General features: G+C 47.2%; 1 protein-coding gene across 6 annotated transcripts in view; it reads right to left on the bottom strand.

Annotated features, from left to right (window-relative positions):
• Nucleotides 1-785: 785 nt before the first annotated feature.
• LOC120900230 (tyrosine-protein kinase Btk29A) overlaps nucleotides 786-21,310 on the bottom strand; it is a 71,683-nt gene continuing 51,158 nt past the window's right edge. For all 6 annotated transcript variants that reach the window (XM_040306945.1, XM_040306946.1, XM_040306948.1 and 3 more), the window contains 10 exons: nucleotides 8,628-9,058; nucleotides 6,430-6,558; nucleotides 5,346-5,426; nucleotides 5,016-5,275; nucleotides 4,735-4,928; nucleotides 4,492-4,663; nucleotides 4,253-4,421; nucleotides 3,938-4,175; nucleotides 3,726-3,859; nucleotides 786-3,654 (listed from right to left, as the gene is read on the bottom strand). In XM_040306945.1, the coding sequence (XP_040162879.1) occupies nucleotides 3,556-3,654; nucleotides 3,726-3,859; nucleotides 3,938-4,175; nucleotides 4,253-4,421; nucleotides 4,492-4,663; nucleotides 4,735-4,928; nucleotides 5,016-5,275; nucleotides 5,346-5,426; nucleotides 6,430-6,558; nucleotides 8,628-9,058 (1,907 nt within the window). In that variant the 3' untranslated portion in view covers nucleotides 786-3,555. The remainder of the gene's footprint in view (nucleotides 3,655-3,725; nucleotides 3,860-3,937; nucleotides 4,176-4,252; nucleotides 4,422-4,491; nucleotides 4,664-4,734; nucleotides 4,929-5,015; nucleotides 5,276-5,345; nucleotides 5,427-6,429; nucleotides 6,559-8,627; nucleotides 9,059-21,310) is intronic.

Below are 21,310 nucleotides of genomic sequence, written 5' to 3'. Positions count from 1 at the left end.
GCGGGCGTAGGTGGAGACAATCCGCGGACATACTCACTCGGTTCGCCTACTACTACCGCGCCTAGACGGCGGTGGCCTCCTTCTTCACGCCGCAATTTATACGAGCTGTCTCAATCCAGCAGGGGTAACGAAGTGCAAAATGGGTAAGCTTTTACGATGATATGGTAGGGTGGATGGCTTGCGGGCGCTTCCAGCCATCCCCTGAAATGGATCATCACTGTAAAACTCGATCACGGGACACAAACGGACCTCGGATGGGGGTCGGTCGGGAACACCGATTTCTAACCATTTTCGGCAATTCGTTCGATATCCGTAAATCCGTTACATCTCCCGAGTCGTTTCGCAGCAAGAAGAGAATTGAATTAGAAGCATGATGTCACGCACGTGCGTCGTTGTTTGTGTCGCTCGGGTGCATCCAAAGGGAAACACACAGACGCCTCTGCATCAGACAGGTTCATCTTCCCACTGCTTCACGTTACACATCATCAGCCTTTGGTGAAGGTTTCGCCTGGTTCCTGGTTAATTGAGCAAGGGTGTAGCAAGTATCGGTCGGCGGGTCGATTAAGGTGTGTACTGTACAGAGCTGGCTGCTGGTACATCGTATCTCTTGCCAATACCACCAGCTGGTTGGAGCTTTCTACAAATGGACAGACAATAAATCACTTTCATTAAACCACTTTTCGCGCTGACACACTTACCGATAGAGTTTTAATTGTTTTAGGACGCACATCGATTGTGATATTATAACTGTTTCGTTGCCAGTCCAATACACACACACCTTCCTCTTCATTTCATACAAGACATTTTGCTGTTTTGTTTATTTGTAGTGTAAAAAAAATGGATCGACATCTATCCAATAAGATTTCCATCGGTATTCGGCCATATTGCCTGTATCGTTCGCTTACTTCCGTTTTAATGCTTTCTCATTGTTTTTTTTTAGCAAATGGAAATGGCGCCAAATGTGTCTGGCACTGCGTTGCACTGTTTTGTGCCAGAAATTAACCGTCACAATACACCGAACGACAAACAGGCGATCAGTCATGTTATTGTTGTGAACGTTCTTATGCGCGCGCCTCCCATATCTTGGGTTCATTTTTAATCACTCGAATAATTAGATTAGCGTTTTGTTTGTTTGCTTGTTTGCTTGTTTTGTTGATATACTTAATCCACTGCATATGTTATGTTTGACCGTTTCTTCCTGCCTGCACGAGCTTTGTTCCGGTACACTAACCTCAAAAGAAAACGATTTAACGACTAATTAGCTGATTAGCTGATTTCACGGAAATGTGTTTTTCTTGCTGTTATTGTATTCTTGTGTGTTTTTTTCGACTCGTATGCTCGGACATATTTTGATATCTATGCTAACTGTAGTTACTACTACTTTATTCACCGAACCGCGCTTGCACGCTCCATTATTGGGTTTGTTTTGCATTTTCATTGCGCATCGATAATGCTCACTCGGTCTCACTATTCCAACCGGGTGAATCTGGTTAAATCTTGTACGATTTGCATTTTGATTTCAAATCCATTAAACAACCACATCAGCGGACGTAAGTTATATATTTGTGTGTATTTGTGTGTGTATATACCATTAGATGGATCGTTTGCAGCATACGATTCCTTAGCAGATTCCTTGTTTTGGCCGCTGCCGATATATCCTTCCCCTACACTACTGCGCGCGGCCGTGGTCGACATCGGAGACATTTGACTTGAGTTGCATTCTTAATTTGTTGCAAAATCAAACAAAAAAAAACACAAAACCAATGGCATTTGCTGTCGTTCCTCGCGCACGTTCGTTTGATTTGAGATATTAACGCCTTTGCTTAGGTAGTAAAGGTAATAGTAGTTGTAGTAGTTCATAGTAATAGTATCAGTAGAAGCTGAGCTTGCCACTATATATCTGCCAGCTACACAGTAAGATCGTCCATCCACCCACCCATCGCTACTAGTTGAGTTTCATCGGTAATTCGTATCATTCGTTATTCAGGCAAACTGTTGTGAAGCACAGCGTTCGCCTCTAATACGATCGGTTACGGTTAAATAATAAAACATAATGCTATCTATGGTAGTACTATGTGCCATCCTGTTTCGTGGCGCCAAATGTTTGCAAACCATCCACACCTTTTTTTTCCTATCATCTCGACTGATCCTACTGAAGAACAGTACAATTCACTACAACGGTTCGGTTGAGATACGCACAGAGTGCGGTCACTGCGTGCCGAACAAACAAAAAAACCTTCTGCATTAACTAAGTCTGAGGACGAGAAAATGATCCCACTCGATTGGAGTTGCATTATTCGAAAAATAAGAAACTATGTACAATAAAGCAAGGGAAGGACGGGACCACCGACCCCGTCCAATCCTTCCCAACGTAAAGCGCGCTCACGCAAGGGTTGAGATGGTATTAAGAACGAGAAAAGCAAAACGCGCAACCGGTCTTTAACAGGGAACGTGCGTGTCAATATAATCTTAAATATCACTTAAATACTTTCTCTACTAGATGTTCCCATTGTAGCAGCATTCGTGACGACGCTGCCTTGTTCGTTAGTACAATAATCTAACTTAGATTGTACGGCCGCTCACATCCATTGGCAGATGGAATAGAGAGTGCCGTACGTTTTGAATTTATTCGTTCGTAAGATTTCCATGCTTTTGTTTAGCTATAAGAGAACTGGTATGTTACGATAGATGTGGGTACATCATCTGTGTGTATGTTTATTAGTATGCCTGCATAATCTAATACCACAACGGTTTTGAGGAGAGGGGGTATGGGGAATGATCGCAACACGTGATTTAAACCGTGCACAATTCGCATCACCTTTTATCACTAGCGATATTCCGAAAATGCACTCTGTTCCGTCGTACCATGGGCTTTTCTGCAGTTTGCTGTTGTTAAATTGTGTTATCGATAGTAGTATTTACCATAGACTTTACGATACAGTGATAGTAATGTATAACGGCGCTGCTACTGCTGCACAAGAAGCAAATATTCGCACACGCGGATTATTGTTTTTTTGCTATCGCCTTCGATCGCATCCTCCCATTAATCAAGCGGCAAGCTCTTTGCTTCACTCAGTCCGTTTAATGGTTGCAAGCTTCCCGAATCAACGTTTTGCTTGCCGTCACACCCGATACCGTCGTCACCCGTACAAAACGGAACCCAAACGTATACTAGAACATATAAATCTGGCACGCTGTCTTATGTGTGTTTTTTTCTATCTCTGATCGTGTGTTTCAATTCCTCCACATTCCTCTGCAGAATGGTTCGCTTCAATGTGGCAACTGTGAACTTGCTACATGAAGATTGATACAAAACAAAACCTACCGCAAAAGTTACCTTACCGGAAAGGAAAAGACAATAAAATATTTCATAATAAAAGTCGGAAGATTTTTGAGAGGAGATTTACACTTGCCATTCGCTAACCCTATCGATTCAGACCGTTTCGAGTGTACGAGAGTTTATCAACTTAGCCTTATACTAATATGCATCATCATCGTCATCATCGAGAGAAATGTAAAATGCCACTCAATCAAATCAAGAACGACCGAGTTCGTCTAATCGGTGAGTCCTTGGGCGACGGCAGCCAGTTGATCCTTCAGTATTCGGAATCCGGGACGGTCCTCGGGACTGTGGGACCAGCACTTCTTCATGACCTAAAGCAGGGAAAAAGCAATGTTAATTAAATGCATTTATTGCAGCAATTATTTGAGCCCAAATAGCTTACATCATAAATTTCCTTTGCGCACGCTTTGGGCTTCTCGAGAATGATTCCCCGCTGGACGCGCTCCACGACTTCGGTATTTTTTAGACGACCGTACGGCATCTTGCCACACGTGAACACTTCCCACATCAATACACCTGTGAAAGCAAAGGCAGATATTTGATGTTTAGATATAAATGTCGATAATTGAATCTTCTCTAGCCATCCGCTCTTACCGTATGCCCAAACATCGCTCTTGGAGGAGAATCGCGTGTAGTTCAGCACCTCCGGTGGGGCCCATTTGATGGGGAACTTGGTACCGCCGGAGCTGGTGTACTGATCGTCCAGCACGTACCGTGCCAAACCAAAGTCCGCCACCTTGACTGTGTTTTCCGAACCGACCAGACAGTTGCGGGCGGCCAAATCGCGATGAATGTAGTTGTGACGCTCCAGATAGGACATACCCTTGCAGACCTGCCGATGAAGATGACGGTGATGCTTTAGTGTCCATTCATTTCCATGAACAATGTCGGTTCAAACCGCATACTTACCTGTATGCACATATCCAGGAGGAGTCCCATGTTGCCAATCAGCGACTGCTCGTGCCTTCGCAGGTAGTTCAACAGCGATCCGTGCTTCATGTACTCGGTGATGATGTAGATGGGGCGATGCTTCGAGCAGACACCGTACAGCTGCACCAGATTGGGATGTTGAAGTTTACTGGAATGACAAAAAAGTCGTTTTTATTTCTGTGCTTGCAATGTAACGCGAAGCATTCTCAACGACTTACGTCATCACTTTCGCTTCCTCGATGAAATCATCCTCGGACATGGTGCCAACCTTCATCATCTTGACCGCGGTATCGATCGATCCACGCCATTTGGCACGCCGTACCACACCGAACTGGCCCGAGCCGAGCTCCTCCAGGATCATCAGCTCCGAGGGATGAATTTCCCATTTGTCTGTAAGAGTGTTATCGGTTAATTCAAGGAACGCTTGATGACTTGCATGCGCCATGGATTCGACCACCTACCATGAGATAAACCGGCCGTCGGTGGCACTGGACGGTCGCACGGCGACGTCTTAAGGCGACAGGCAAGCCCACCGGAGTTATGGCGATGGTAGTTTATCAAATCCGGAATCGTTTCACAGCAGTGCTTCTCGGACAGGTAAAACTCACTGCGAGCATTCTGTTTGATATGGTAGTGCTTCACGTGCGACTGTGGTCTGTTGTGGGTGGAGTAGAGAGGGGGAAATATGCGTTTGAGTATTTTGCGCTGATGTAAACTGCAATGCCTATACGGCTATACGTACACTTTGGTATGTAGCGATAGTGTGTAGAGACCCTTGGTGGACGATTTGCGCACCACAAAGCAGCCTTCCTTGTCGTTTTGCTTGAGGAGTGACTCGGCACGCTGCCGGGACATGTCGCCCACGTACCAGTCGTACTTCTGCAGTCCCAGCAGCTCCTTCTCCTTGACGTAGTTGCTCGGAATGTAGCCGATCGTACCATGCTGGTCCTTTACCTTCCACCAGTGCTCCTGTGAATCGTCGATCACCTCATATTCGGCATTCTGGAAATACCGGGTTGTGTTAGGATTAGTACTCGGTGGGCTCTTATATCTTTTGTACTAAAGAACTCACCTTTTCCAGCGAAAGGTCACCACTTTCGATTGCCTTGAAGGGGTAGAGCGCGACGACGATCTTCACCCGTGGTGATACATCCTGTTGAAGAATTCAAAAAAGGGCAAATTAAAGAAAGATGTTAATTGTAAAAACCAAAAAACAGCCCAAACCCACACAATAATCTCATTTCCAGTTGCAGCGCATTAATTGCGCTAAGTAGTGTATCCGGTTGCATAAAAGTCAAGCCTAACGAATTGTTCCGAAACCCGAGAGAAGTGTGTTGAACGGCAAGCGTCTTAAAATGCACGGTTTCGGCCTTGCCACAGGAAATTGCAAATAAGGAACGATTAATTAGGAGCCTGAAATTGTTCTTTTTTTTGCCAGCGCGCGCTCGTGTTATTTCATCGCAATCTCCTTTTGCATCAACGCAACAACAACAACAACAAAAACTGCATCTTAAAAACGGCGCACCCAGAAAAGTTTCGCATCGAGGCCGAACCCGAAACAAGAAAAGGGCATTGGTCGGTGGCGTAAAACTGCACCGTCAGACACGCGTGACGCGATGATGATAGGTCCTCCCCCCCCCCCTCGTGCCCCCTTGTCTGTCTTAAAAATGGAAGATGATGATGACAGCCGATAGATGGACATCTTTGGCCAAAAACCTCGGCTTGCGCGCCGCGATACGTTTGCCGAACCGTGTCCGATTGGGCGTCAGCGTGAGAATCTTCTCATCCGCGCACGAAGTCAATTCAAATGCACATTTTATTTTGCACTAATCTCTAACGCCTTCTTCCTTTTTGCGAAAAAATGGCAAGATCGTTGACTCGCGATAAAGAAGACTCTTCAGAGAGTTGCAAAGCTATTAACGATGAGAAACTCTTTGTGATGCAAAGAAGCTGAGGGCGTGTCTCAGCGTTGGAGTTTGGAGGACCTCATGTCATGAGGCTGGATCCTGCATTAGGTTGAAAAGGTATCACCACCTTCACCACCAAACGTTTCGCTGCATGCATATCGCGTGAGTCGTGAAATTGAGACCGGAAATGGATGACTCGCTCGCTCGCAGCAACCGGTCAGTCAGACATCCCGCTGCTTGCCTACTTACCTTTGCCTTTGTGTTCGGTGTCCCGGGCGTTACCGTTGGACCACCGGGCATATTTAAATCCCCTCCTCCGTTCACGTGCAAACCAACACCGTTGAGGGACGCCGTTTTAAAGGAATTCACAGTCGGAGACTATTGGCGCGTATGGAACGAGAAGGGAAAAGAATGAAAACATGAAATGTTAGAATTTAAGAAAAGGGAATTTTCAAAAAAAAACATGTACGATGTGCTCCCCCCGTGCTCTCGTGTTCGTTTAGACAACCCCGGTGATTATGAACTTAACCCGTCCAACATTAAGCATTTTTCCCACTGGAATATCAAAACACAAAACCCATTATTTTGTCACTGTGTTTCGGCCTCTGTTCGAAACTATCATCATCTTCTGGATGGACGAGTTTCGTGCAAGTCACACAACCCGAGCTATCTAACTGCTCCTCTTCACGAACCTGCTCCAGCGGATCGGGCTTTCTCGGCGTGTATGCCACCATAATTGTTACGGTCGGTGCACACAATTTGGGTACGCATATTTGCCGGGACTTTCAACAGCGATAATCGGTGCTAATGGACGTGCCTTGTATGGGTGCGGCGGGGGGGTGCACTACGTATGCGCGTTTGGCTAATTGAAATGGAAGCCAATCGATGATGCAATTCGTATCGAAAAGATAGCATAAAATTAGGCTTAGAAGGGGGGTAAAACACAATTATTAATAATTGGTGGCATTTTCAGTCCATTCAGAGCGCTCATGCGAAACTCTTCCACGCCGAGAAAACGATTCAGCGACCCAAAACTATTAAACCGACACTTGAAACTGTCGAAACTAATATAATTTCGAATAATAATATTCATCCCCTCCCCACGAAGGACGATATCATTAGAATAAAGAGGAATAATTGAACGTTTTACGATTGGGGCAGTAAAAAAAGGGCTCAAGTTTCTTCACAGTGTCTGGATTGTTTTTTGTTAAGAGGTTGTGGGGTAGCAGCAGCACACACACACACACAATCCCCCAACAAAGCGAAGCGATCGAATTAGCGTGGCAGCAGCAGCAGCAGCACCAGCAGCGAGCGAACGCTTCCCATTAAAAGCAGCGAAAAGGCAACGAGTCCCCCAATCGGACGGGAAATAATTTCAAGAGTGTTTCGGTTGCATCGGTGCGTGCGATAAAACCATAAGTCATTCTACCAAATTTCCAAAAGCGATTTCAAAACGAAGCAAAAAGGCATTAAAGACACGGCATTCTCCCTCCCTGTCTGGGTGCGAGCGCGCGCGGGAGACCGTCGCGACAAAATGATGGTACAAACAAGAACAACAACAGCCCGGGCAAAACGGCCCAGCCACTAATAAAATCGTGAGAAAATATTTCCCCCTTCCCGGAGTCTTCCCGGGTCCCCTAGCAGAAGCCGTTCAAGAAGCGAAAGGGAGAAAATGCGCGACGCAAAAGACGGTCTCTCGAATTTAACGAATTTAATAACAGAACCTAACCATCTTCGTTTCCATCCTGCTGGAAGGAGGGCTCGGCGGAGGGCCAGTCACTGCAAAGGGATGTATTATTTTTTTGTTTTGGTTTGGCTGTTGATTTTTATTGTCTGTCCATCTTTTTTTTTCCTTTTTTAATTCTTCTTTCAGCATGAAAGCAGGGGAAACAAACATCACTCCGATTGAAGAATGTAAACACATCAGAACACAGGGTAGAAAGGGGGTACACATGGGCACAAATTTGTATCAGTTTGATGATGGCACGATTGTGCCCGGGCACAAATCGACTGCAATTCAGTGGCCACTCCTACTCCGTTGTTTTGTGTTTTTTTGGTGGATCTTCACTCGGAAAATTAGGAGCCTGACTGAATGAGGAATGGCGTGGAAAATCAATCCCAAAAGAACGAGATCGAACAAAGAGGGGACAAGATAACGATCGGACACATATTGCCCATCCACCACGCTCCGGTTTTTTTGGTGTTTTGAGCGTGTGTATCAAATATCGCCATCAACCCTTTCCGGTGCCTTACTACACACACACAGCGCAAAAGAAAGAAAGGAAAATGAGCAACCCTGCAACCGTACGATCATTTGTGATCGTCTAATAACGCGTTCCCGCAACTCCAGCGTCGGGTTTTTTTTTTTGCGCATACGAAGCGGGAATCGCATTATTATTTTAGTAAATGCTCGCCCTGGCACGGGCCCTCGGGGCATCCGAACCTACCTGTGGCTGTGCAACGAAGGTGGGCGTAATGTTGCCTAAGCTGCTCGAGCTGCTATTAAGATGATGGGATGACTGTTGCGATGTTTGCTGCTGCAGTAGGGGCGGTTGCTGCTGCTGCTGCTGGAGGGCCGCCTGCAGGGCGGCCTGTTGCTGCTGAAGGTGCACTTGCTGCTGGGATGCCGCCGGATGCTGCAGCGAGGGCGAATGGGACTGGGAATGCTGCTGCGGTGGGTGCTGCGTGGGCTGGGGTTGCTGCTGCTGCTGGTGCGCCTGTAGCACCGGCACCGTACCGGAGTGGTGCTGCAGTTGCTGCTGCTGTGGCTGCTGCTGGGGATGGACCTGCGATTGCTGCTGGGGCAACGGCAGATGACCGTTCGGTACGTTGGGGCTGGTACTTCGGGTAGAATTTTGGGCAGGAGAGCTTCCGGTACCTAAAAAGAGATACATGGAGAGAAAGAGAGAGAAAAAGAAAGCGTGATGTGAATAAGCAGCACACTGTTGATGTTGCATTTTTACGGACTAAACGAAATTAAGCTCTTGCGAGCCCACCGAACGGTTAAATAATTACTCGCTGCACCGCCGTGAAGGTCCATCTTCTCGCTAGCAAGCAGCTTCTCAATCGTTTGATGCGGATTTTATGGGTGCAAAATGAAGGGGATGCATGCCACATAAAAAAGGAGAGCCCCAAAGGCACAACACCGAGGGACGACCGATTAATGCTCTTGGTAAAAGTCTGGAATGTTTTAAGTGGCACCTCGTAAAGGCTCGGGAGCAGCAGCAGCAAGGGTATCATAATTCACGATTAGGAAAAGACGGACGTTCCTTCTTACGTATCCTGTGCTTCTTCTGGTTGGGTCCATTCATTGCACGTTCATTCATTTCTACCCCGATCCGGTACTGCAAACCCGAAACGTGGATGTCCCGAGAATGGAGAGCGCGGGAGAAGAAAAGCAATGCAAAAGAAATGTTTAATGCCCGGCGGCAGTGTACAGTTATTGCGCGCTCTTTGCTGCCTGCCTGCCGGGACAGAAGAAGGAAGTTCTTTGTCCGTCGTGATTCCGAGGCACAAATCCGAGGGATTTTTCATTCAGATTTTTACTGCACCACACCGGTAAGCATCCCATTACCACCCTATCTTCCTCTGCTCCATGTGTGTGCCCACACTCACCGTGGGAAGGAGAGGGCGTGGCACACGTTACGCTCCCGTGTTCAATTCCTTCGCGATTTGCGATATGGAAACATTGCCAACAAGCGGTGGACGGTCGTCTTGCGTCGATGCGTAATTGCGTGTGGAATGTTTTGCGGAACACAAAAACCCTTGCGGACGGTGATGCTCTTGGCGTTTCGTCCGTGAGGCGATAGACTCCCGGAGGGCAGGTGTGATTGATCACTCACCAAGCACTCCACTCCAGATACACTCGAACCTGGAACCTGATCGAAGGTTTCACTCTGAACAGGATGAGTCACACACAACGGTGCATCCCTCCAGGGCACTCTCATGGACCCCATCCGTACGCAATTGCAATGTCCAGTGCAAATAACGGACCCGCTGCTCTCGGCATGCTCGGGAAGAAATCACCCTTTGTGCGTCAGGTCCGTCAGACTCATCGCACCTGAGCGGGCAAGATCCTTCAACACCGAACCCCAGAAGGAAATGCCGGTGCAATTGCATAGTTTTTAAAATAATTGTACACACACACACACACACAGCTCGGCGGCTCTACTGGAATGGCACGCAATAACCCTAGTTCTCGGCGAGGAATCTCTTCTCCAAAGCAGCCGCCCCAGGCTGGTTGTTTTGGTCAGCGGGCAATTAAGATCTAATTTATTGTCCGCAGGGGCCGAGCGAGAATGTCCACCAGCCGTGGTAGTTGAGCGCGTGGGAATATTTCCTCTTCGCTTACGACTTGCACACCTAGAACAATGACGCTGCGGGGTCGTCGTCGTTTTGGACGGAGCAGTGTGTCCAAACATTGGAGTTAGGTAGCACGCGCTAAGGAACCGCTATGACAAGAAAGGCTCGTTTAGGTGTGATGGATATTTCTCATAAACACCTACGGAGCGATAAACCTAAGCGCGGTAGTTTATCATCCGCCGGTTGTAATAAAGATTGCATTATAAATTTCACCATATATCTTGAAGATCCATAAAAGGGTTGGGTTTTGGGGAGCGCGAAGCGTTCGTCGACTTTGCTCGCCGAACAGCAGAACTATCGCAATCGGCAAAACATTCCGAGTTAATGTACCGTGTGCAGTTTCTCGCAAGCAAAAGGCTTGTTGCCTAAACGGTGCCCTCGGAACTTGCCCCGTTACTGGTAGTAATAGCTGATGCATACCCTGGCGGAATGAATATTCTTGCACGACACCTAGAAAGCAGTACCACCCCGGTCGTCCCACTGTGTCCAACCTGACATGGTTCGTCAAACTTTGGTTGAGAAACTAGACGAAGCCTTCCCAACCGGTCAGGAGGAGCAGCGCACATTATTGCTCAAAGTGTACCGACGTTGAAATCACACCGCTTGGGGCTAAGCAACACACCAAGTGACTAACCCAAGAAGGTTGGTTTGTGTGTGAGTGGATGCATTGAAGCATACTAAAACGGGCCCACACCCTTCCTGTGGCTGTCGTGGCTGTTTCTATGTGAAATGGCTTCGAAACGAAATCGAAGTAAGTGTACTATTCCTACACGCAAGGAGGAAAACAGCCTAAGCGCCACAGAATGAGGCGTTCTCGTCGTGATCGTAACCGATGCAACATCCGCCGCCGGTGTGTCACGTTGATGACCGGATATGTCAAATGGTTTGCAGTGGATGTGTGCGAGCGCGCGCGCGCATCGAAACTCATTTCTATTTTCACCGAATGGCCTCGTGATTGCTGGTGGTGCATCAATAGGTGCACAGAAGACTCTGTTCATGCATACCGCGACACAGAGAGGCTTTGAATGAGCGATGGCGTGTTTCCTGCAAAATAGAATCCACACAGCACACGCTGCATAATCACGCACCGTGCGCGCATCGTAAATCGACCGTGGCTTCCTGCCGGAAATTGGGCGTACTAAGGCATCGGCATGCTTTCGAGGCCTATTCTGGTGGAGGTGTGTCACAAGACAAGAATAATATTATTCAATTTAGATGCAAAAAAAAAAACAAAACAAAAGACAGTTTAAAAATCACTTCGACGAAGCAAGAAGTTGACAAGATGATCGTTAAAAGTGAATTTAATGCCTTATGATTCTTGGAGCATAGACCATGCCAGGTTAATGATTCTGAACAATTTGAACTTCTTGCTTGCTTGTTTCTTTTTAAGCAGCTTCAATTATATAGCAACGCATTAAGATATCTTGCGCCTGTCATCCATTTCATCCAACGATCTTCAGTGAATTTGAAACATTCACACCTTGCATTTACTCCATGACAAAGAAACAAAGCTACCAAAACTCCCTCCTCATCGCATCTGCCATTTGTACAATCTAACATTGGCTAACAGAAATGCAACCCAAAACAAATACAACTTCCCCAGCGGTAGCGCATCCCTTCGCCGTCCAGGTGACGGTAGACAAAATTGGTTTTAATTGTTTTTTGATTGCATCGGGGGCACCTTCGCTTGGGTCAGACATGCGGGCGTTAATAAATACAGCCACGGCTCGGTGACGCCGGAGAGCTGTGAAAATCTCCCATGGCTGAACAAAAACACAAAACCACACCAAAAACCAAAAACAAAAAAACAGCCAGACACGATCGGAATGCTTGCGGAGCAACTAGAACACACCTTTCAAAGGTGACCGTACAAAAAATGCGAAAGAAAATCCAACAACCAGCGAAGACCCACGACGAAATGAAATAGAATAAACAGAATAAAAAATAAAATCGTCCGCGGTTGCTGGTGGCAACAGCAAACACGAGGATCGTGGATCGCAAGTTAGACGTTTTTTGTTGTCGTATGCGGATGGATGCCTCGTCTGCAAGATGTCGGAACAACAAAAAACGGAGGTGCAGCCCAGCGACCTGAACCACTGAAGAGACAGAATGGTAATTAAGCTATTGATGGCCGGAAACTGCTATCGCGATGGTTTGATCTTCAAAATTCATTTGTTTCTAATAACGCAACGAAGCGGGGAGACGACTTTGGAACGGAATGTACCGCCACCGCTACCACCACCACGAGGTACGTTGTTGTTTTCGGCGATGAGTTTTTGAAATATAGTTCTTCTTCTGGGTCCCACACATCCAGAGATCGCGCGCGGTAGTTTTGATGAAAGCTTCTAAGAATGCCATAAGAAAGTGGGTATTTTGAGGGGAGAGCAACCGAAAAAAAAACACGAACGAAGGATAAAACCATCACCCCGTAACCAAATGTCCAATTTCGTAGAGTCGATGAGAAAGTAGCGAAGGACCCGTTCTTTTCGAAAGGGGAAGGCGAATTTAAATGAGCACGATTAGATATGCAACCATTTTTATGCCATGTCGTCACAGGCTGGACAACAAAAGGCGCGCTGGTACCAACACAAAATGAAGCAATTCGGGTGCGCCCCTCCTGGGAATGCTCCGGGTGTGGGTAGAGCCTGATAATGCGAACATCTCTTCATTTAATGCAATGTTTTGGGTATTTCATTTTTTGTTGTTAACAAACAGTTCACATGGCTATGTAGTTTTTACGACAATCTTACAGGCACCAAATCGTTCGTTCCGGGCGAGCGCTTCTGTTTAGGGGGGTGTGTGTTTTTTATGAAAATTTCTAACACACAAAAGAAGGCAGATAATTTAAAATGCACTTAAGAAGATCCACACATCCATGACGAAAAGTGGCGGCTATGTTAATCTTGCCTTTTTGTAAAAACAGATCCTCTCTCGCTAATCCTCACATGCAGCTTTGGCCCCAATGTAGGCTGGCAAGGGTCGAGGGTGCTGCAGGAATTCTTCGTTTTTACAACCCAGCGCAAAGCAGAGGTTGCCAATTTGTCACAGTGGTAAACGGCTGAGTTGAACCTTTTGTGACCCTCGCAAGGGCCATGGCAGAGTGTAAGGTGTGAAACCTTCTGCTACCTTCACACGACAGCAAACGAAGCGCAACCTTGGGTCGTAAAATCACGGCGCACAGGAAACATGGGCCGGACACTCCCTTCTGCCTTTTGCGCGTAGGATTAAAATACCGCTTTAAAAAGATTGCACATTACGATCATTTGTTTCATAATTAAAATTCATACCAGCTGGAACGAACGACTGAACTGAACGAGCGTCGACCCACTGGTCGTCACGGGAAAACGACCGAAAGAAGTTTACGTTCTTAAATTTCAACAAAAGAATGGAAAACGATCATTTCTTGCACCGCGCGTTGAAATGTGTGCCCTCGGTTCGGAGAAATAAATGTGTACGCCGATAATTAACCGAGGCTGGGCAGTGAAAGGGAAATGTGACTGCAGAACAGAGAAGAACAAAAAACAAAACCCTTTACAAAAACCAAACGCAGGGAAACACACACGAACACGACACACGGTGGCGAGAGATAATTGGTCTGGCACGGTTTCGGTTGGGCGAGAAAGTGAACCACCAAGAGGAGGTTATCCTTGGACAAGTGGCACCAATGTGGTTGTCGGGTGGGTCTTGCCCGAAAGGCTTGGCAGGTTTGGGCGAATGTAATCATGCATCATCTGAACTCCATCTGCACTCCAATACACAAACGTGTTGTGACACATTAAGCACCCTGAGCGACCGCATTCATCATAGGAAGATCCTGTTTCGGTGGAGAAACTTGTTTGGCTGTGGCACAAAATGGCAAAGGGTGCTGCCGGCTGGCGCATTTCGCGCACTAGATAATCCACCTCTGCCTACCACTCAGGTTCGATCGTTTATTGTAGCCAGTTAACCTCCCATCGATGCGCGGAGTTGGTTGTAAAAAAGGCTAATTCCTGACCATTTCCTTTAGGCTCCCCGGGGCATCTCGAAGGAAGATTGCTTCATAAAAACGATGCTTAAGCCATTCAAGGTGATCGTACCGATGCGTGGTACGCAGTTAGATTTCAAACCCTCTTCAATCAATATGCAGCGCATTGAGCGCGGTCTATAAGTTTGAGCCGATTTCAGGGACACGTCAGAATGACACTCATAATTATGCGTTACTACCGTGTGCGGCAACCCAGCCAACCGACGCACGGTGTTGCGCGCTGCAAGATGCAACCTTCGCCACCGGTGGTCGTGGTGGTGGTGCTGTTACATTCTAATTTAATACCGTGACGCAAGTGAGACGTGCCAGCAGACAAACCAGTGGCAAGCACAGCCGAAAAGCTCATGCTACCAGCAAGCAGCAAGAAACCATTCAACAAACAAAGCGGCTAAGATCGGCAGCAGATACAGTAAGTTCTTGATCCTCCCCCCTTCCTTGAGGTGAGGGTTTGATCGGATATACATGCCTAGTAGCGGTGTAGCGGCTACATTTATTGCCTTCTTAATTGGGATCAGTCTTTTTTTACGATCGTTTTTTTTGTGACGTGTTTGTGATCCAAAGTACCATCTAGCACTAGGATGAAGGTGGGTACGATCTATTGCTTGTGCTAACGAGTTATGTCTTCTTTTCTGGCAAGTTCCAATATTACAGCCTTTTCTTTAAGGCCTCAGGGACAGGACAGCTTGTATATTGAGTAGCGCACAATGACGCAACCAATAAACACCAACCTGTCTGGCTCTGTGTTTTGGTGCCTAAAGAAGGTTTAAGGGAATAAAGTGTTACATTACTTCTTGCATTCTTGACTAACGTGTGACTTTTATACAAGAGTAAATAAATGCTGGAATTCACAGTATAGAACTAGTAGACATATAACACCACCTTCTATCCAGTGTCTTCGTAGCGCTGTGGTAAGAGCCCAATCCCGCACAACACCGGCAATGCGATCGAGTCCTCTTCAGATCTCTAGAAATCTCTTTGGAATTCTTTTCGGTAATAAGTCAGACAACAGTAGCTATAGTAAGATGATATTGGGAAGCGATACATCTCAACAATCTAAGCTAATATTGTGTATTTTATCATTGAATGGTACTCAAATTAATCTCAGCTTCCATACAAAAGCACCAATCAATCGCACGTTTTGTGTTGCACGATGCGTATTTGCATCAATTATATCACAACTCGTTTACTTTTTACAGCTCCACCAGCAACAAAAAACACTAAAACAAGACGTTATTGATTGTGTTCAAGCGGACCAAGCTAATAAAACTCAAAGATCAAAGGTACGGCAGCAACACCACCTGTGTTTTGGCATTATAATTTTTACTGCCCCACAATCAGCCGGATCGAAATGTCAGACGGTCATGCGGCTGGAGCTTTCCCAACGCCACGCCGCGGCGCGGTTCAATTCTTCCCGGAATGTGTCACGGACGGAGCGAACCGAAGCTGAACCAACTCCGCACACACACACACTAACACCAAAAATTAACTAACCGTAATAAAATCGAAAACTATGAAGAAAATGTTGCTCTAATAAGACAGCGGTAAAAAAAAAGCACCCGCTAGACTTTCTTCGAGCTCGGTAAAGCAAGGAACAGCAGCAACAGGCTGGAAGAGCTACCGTAAACAAACCGCGTCCACTTTACGATTATGTGCGATAATCATTATGCCGAAAAAAAAGACCCTCAGTGGCCGGCTCGTAAAGGTGGCGGGCGTGGTACGAGTGTACGAGCTACCCGGGGGAGCCACATCCGAAGGGCATATCGTACCGTAGAAAGGCTGAAGGTGACCGGACCTCCCTCGGCATTTACACCAAACCGTTGGGAGGCGGGCTTGGGGAGAGCAAAGGAAATCCTTTCCACGAATCGAGCCCACAGTAATCCGCTTAGGCATGGATGGTGTGTGTCAGGGAAGGTGTTGGAAATTTGTTCCCTAAACCTAACGGCACATACTCCTTCATCTTGCGGGAGACGTCAGAGCTCACCAGGGCGGCACACATTTGGGAGCGCAGTGTATTTTACAACCGTGGGAATGCAACCGCGTCCGGGCGTTGGTTCCACCTTCAACGGTCTGTGCTGCACTCTGCAGGGAAGATGCGCCGCCTCACCCACGGAATTGAGGAATGATTTATCATCCTTACTGTGTTATTGGACAGTAAACAGCTTTACAAAATTGGTTTGCACTCGTTTTTAGCTCGAAAGTGTTGTACAGTTACGGTTTCAATTCGCTTAAATCGTACAGCAGTTTTAGAATTATGTTTGAAAACGCGATCGATATGCAAATTATTGTTCACCTCATTCGTTTAGCGTATTTTAGCAAACAAAATTACCCATTCCGACGCCACCGAATTAATCCAATTCAATTCACATTGATTGCGTGCTGCGCTAAATTACCATTACACCCCTTACGCCTGCACGTGCCGCAATCGCATTACACAAACATATTAATACCGCGTGCATTGGTAAATCGCCGCGTAGGTCAGCTGGAGGTCAGACCCACCTCCGAGAGAGGGGTACGGCCCCTGTGCAGAAAGCGGGAACCCACACACACACACACCCCAAACCAAGCCGGAGCGAATTTTCCACCACTTCATTCAATGTAAATGAAAAGCTAAAGCGGCCCCGTCAAGCGAAACCGATACCGAAAGCACACGAGAGAGCCGGGCTGAAAAACGGCACACTTAAACTTTAGCAACACCTCCCTTTTTTTAAGCACCTCCAATGGCGTGCTTCTTTAGCATTAACTTTGCCACCATTCAGTTTTGCTGAAGGTCTTCACTGCCGTCCACCGTCACAGCAACAAAAAACGCGCGCGCACACACACAAGTGGTTTGGAGTGTTGAATTTTGGAGCTTAATAAAGCGTTTAAAAAGTCCACTCGAAGCCGCCCATTAAAAAAAAGGACGTCCTTCTGTCCTATCAGCTGGCGATGCACGAGCCGATGGCAGCAGCACAACCAAAGCTGCTGCCCAAGGGTACAGTAGCTCATGGTATGGTGCAAAGAGCTTAACGCTTTATCGCGGACCACTCCGACGGACGGTTTCCTAATGTCCCTGATTTTGTTGCCGATGAGCTCGTGAAGAGAGGAGGGCCCTTCTCACCCGTTGGAAGGAAAGTGAGAACTTTCGCAAACATCACCACCCGAAGCCGCCACCCCTAGCCAGCTAGTGTTGGCGCACGTGTGTGTGCAGTAGGGGGCCACTTGTTGAAGAGAGCGATGGAATTAAGAGCGGAGAAGTGCACGGCGAGACCAAGCTTAATTCGCGATCACGCAGGGCGCCGCAACACGGTACTACTTATCGTGATGTGAAAAATGGTAATCCAACCGGTTTAAATGAGTACGCAATCGAGCGACGGCATGGACAGCGGTGGACGTTGTATCGGGTATCTCGAGGTGCTGGAGGGAAAGGTGACCCTAAAACTGTGGATCTTACATCACGGCGCGTCTGACGTCACTGGGAAAGGGTGCAGAAAATGGTAATGTTAAACCATCGGGTAACAACCGATGGAGGCTTTGCGGGCTCTAGTTTTGCGAATTTCCCTAATTTTACTAGATTAAAACATGACATTAGTACAACTCTTTTGAACATGATTTATATTTTCACCTCATATTCGCCATTCGCCGATGTGTTAGAAACTGCCACAATGATGATGTGAAATGTTAACACGAGCTGCACACGTTGTACTTTTCTAACAAGCATCATTAAATGTTTGTTTTCTACTGCAATTGGTAGACCCGCTGGTGGTCGCAAACATTCCCACATCACTCTGTAGTACAACTTTGGTAGAGCTTGGGGGTTTTGATTCGCATCGCCTGCAACTCAAATGGACGCCACCACCACAGGGAGGTATTCGATTTCGAACCGTTTGGGCGTAAAGTGTTATGTTGGGTGAAAGTGAAAATTAAATGCCACAAAGAGAAGTGGTGAGGTTATGCGTATGTACTCGCGGCGGCATCCCCTCGGACGCTGTGTGATGCCGGTCAATGGGCTGGCTGGTTCACCTCCCCGTGGTATCAGGCAATAAACAAACACACCATAAGACCAGCGTCGATCAAACCAGCCGCAGCACCCGCCGTGCGGACGCATGAATGAGTAAAAAAGGAATCAATTTTCCAATGGAAAATTTCTCCCGCGCGTTCCGATAGTGACTTTTCTCCCATCCCAAGATGCCAAGACCCGTGATGAACAAGAGGCAGCTAGTGATAGTGTTGGAGGGAGGAAGAAATCAATTGTTTTCTCCACTCGATCATTCATCCGAATCCGTGCTGTGGCTGTGTGATGGATGTTACATGAAATGAAAATTAATACAACAAGACATTAAACAGCACACGGCAAACAAACGGGACCTCCGCAAAGGTGATGTTGTGTTGTAATAGATGCTAGAATTATAATGCGGGCGGTATCACAAGTACCATTTTGCCGACCCCAAAAGCTTCATAAGCCTTCCCCCTGTTATTGCCAGAAGTCAGAATCGTTTAGCAAACACATACAACCCGCGGATTGTAGGCTTCTCTTTCGGATGCGGATTGGCGGACTGTGCCGCCTAATGCAACACGGTTGGTAGCTACTTCTGGTCCCACCTCAACCACATGCGCGGTACATGCGGGCGTGTGTTAGACACACCGCCCCCCCCACGGCTAAACGATGTCACATTATCCTATTATTATTGTGTGTCAGTCACCGGTGTAGCCAGTGCGCATTACCGCGGAAACAGCTTCCATTTGTTAGCAATGGCACACCCGAGGTGTATGCAACGAGCCGCGCGGCTTACTTGTCACACTGCTCATTAAGCCAAATTGAATTAATTGTCCGGCCGGAGGTAATGCCCGGGTGCTCCATAAAAGATTCTCTCACCTGTTTTGCCACAACACAGCTGAGCTGCAGCATGATGATGGATGGAGCACAGGGAAGCGTTTGTGCACCGCGACCGCGGACAGGAGATTAGTTTGGACAGCAAACGTTCGTCGCCTTTTAAGTACGAACCGAACCAAAAACGAGACAAGGACATCGGCATTGGCTGCAACGGTTGGTTGGCAGGTGTGTTTTTTATATTCTTCACAGTATCCATCTCCGATCGAGGATCGTTGTTTTGCATCGACAGCATACAGAGCAAGTGTTCGTGTACAAACGCGAGGATTAACTGTGTTTATGTTGCTCTGTCCTGCGCGACGGGCACTAATTGCTCGTCGTCTCGAAGGTTTCAGGAAGTGTAGGGAGTAAAAACACAAACACGATCATTAAAACTTGGTTGTTGGTGTACAGAAAGGTGCATCACATTCTGAGAGACACCCGCAGAGTCGTATGCCCTGAAGGCCCTTGTCCCTGTGTGCGTGTGTTTGTGGGGAATGAGATTTGCTTCTCCGTGGAGTGTCGCTTTGTTTTACAATTATTTTTCAATCATTAGCACATTGGCAGACGCTTTTTCGCTTTGCTCACAATATTTATACCATACACCATCTCTCATACACAGAGCGAGAGCTTAAATAAACTGCCGCTTACCCGCTACTATTGACCGCGGTTAAGTGTTTCGCTATTGTTGGCGGCCCTTCCTGCCCCAAAGAGACCCACAATAAATGTTGCATCGCCAACCGATTACCGGAGCCCTTAAAAAGTATCAAACAACCGCTAACGAGACGTGATGGACAGAATCAATTAGGGTAAATTGCACTTCATTAGCCCCGAGAAGAGAGAGAGGGAATAAGTAGAGGGATCGGGCTCACCTCGTGAACCGTACAGATTGATTTACGTAGAGGAGCCGTACCTTACAACAACAACAACAGTATAAAAACCTACACGACACCACCACACCAACATCAATGGAACGGAAAGTGAAACAAACCTAAAATGCCTGCTCGCAAGAAGGCACACACTACGTCAGCCGCAACAGCATAACAAATGGGGTGGGTGAACGTTGATGAAATTGCTGGATTTACGGAGATCGTCCAAGACGGCACGAACAAAAAAAAAACAAAGGTTACCAACCACCGTTTCACGTGTACCATCATCATCATCATCGCCGTATGTCGATCGATGCTCGCACAGATCAAACTAGCGGCGCTTAATTTCTCTCTCTCCACGCTGAAAGTGAACCGTTCATCGGGTACGATCTCATGACCCTTACGATCCATCTCTTTCACTAGCGTACTCTGGAGCACGATCACGATGATGATGATGGTGATGAAGCTCTGCCACCAAACGGAAAGGGAACACTCAAAGGGACAGGGAGGAGAAGCAATGATTTTGACCCCACAAAACGCTGGGGTTAGATCAACCGTAGCACAGAGTGCAGTGGGAGGTTCAGAAATTGGCACACTCATAAATCCTATCGAATCTTGAACGACGCGTGTAGCTATATATGTGTGTGTGTGTGTGTAGTACACACGCTCAAAATCTCGGCCACGGAGGACACATCGCAATCGTACAAAGATCGAACAGAGACGAACCCACGACGCGTTAGCCCATCGGAGGTCAAATCGTGGTGGCGATTGCGATGGACTCTGCCTGATGACTTGTGGCCCCCCCGAGAGAGGATCGAGTGGAAGAGGAAGAGACGAAAGGGACACTACGCTTGCCCCGCCGCTGCCTTCTGTGCCGATGATCGGTGTGCAAACATCGCCGATCGAAGGGAGATTATGAAACCACTCGGCTCAACGTAGAGTTGCGGAGTGTATGGTCGAGCAGTGAAGCGAAGTTGTCGTTTTGGCGCTCAGGTCGCGTACAGCGGCTAGAATGAAACTCCACTGTAC

The sequence above is a fragment of the Anopheles arabiensis genome, chromosome 3 (genome assembly GCF_016920715.1).
Source record: "Anopheles arabiensis isolate DONGOLA chromosome 3, AaraD3, whole genome shotgun sequence".
Lineage (NCBI taxonomy): Eukaryota > Metazoa > Arthropoda > Insecta > Diptera > Culicidae > Anopheles > Anopheles arabiensis.
Note: the sequence above shows the minus strand (reverse complement) of the source record. Positions and strands in the feature narration are given on the sequence as shown.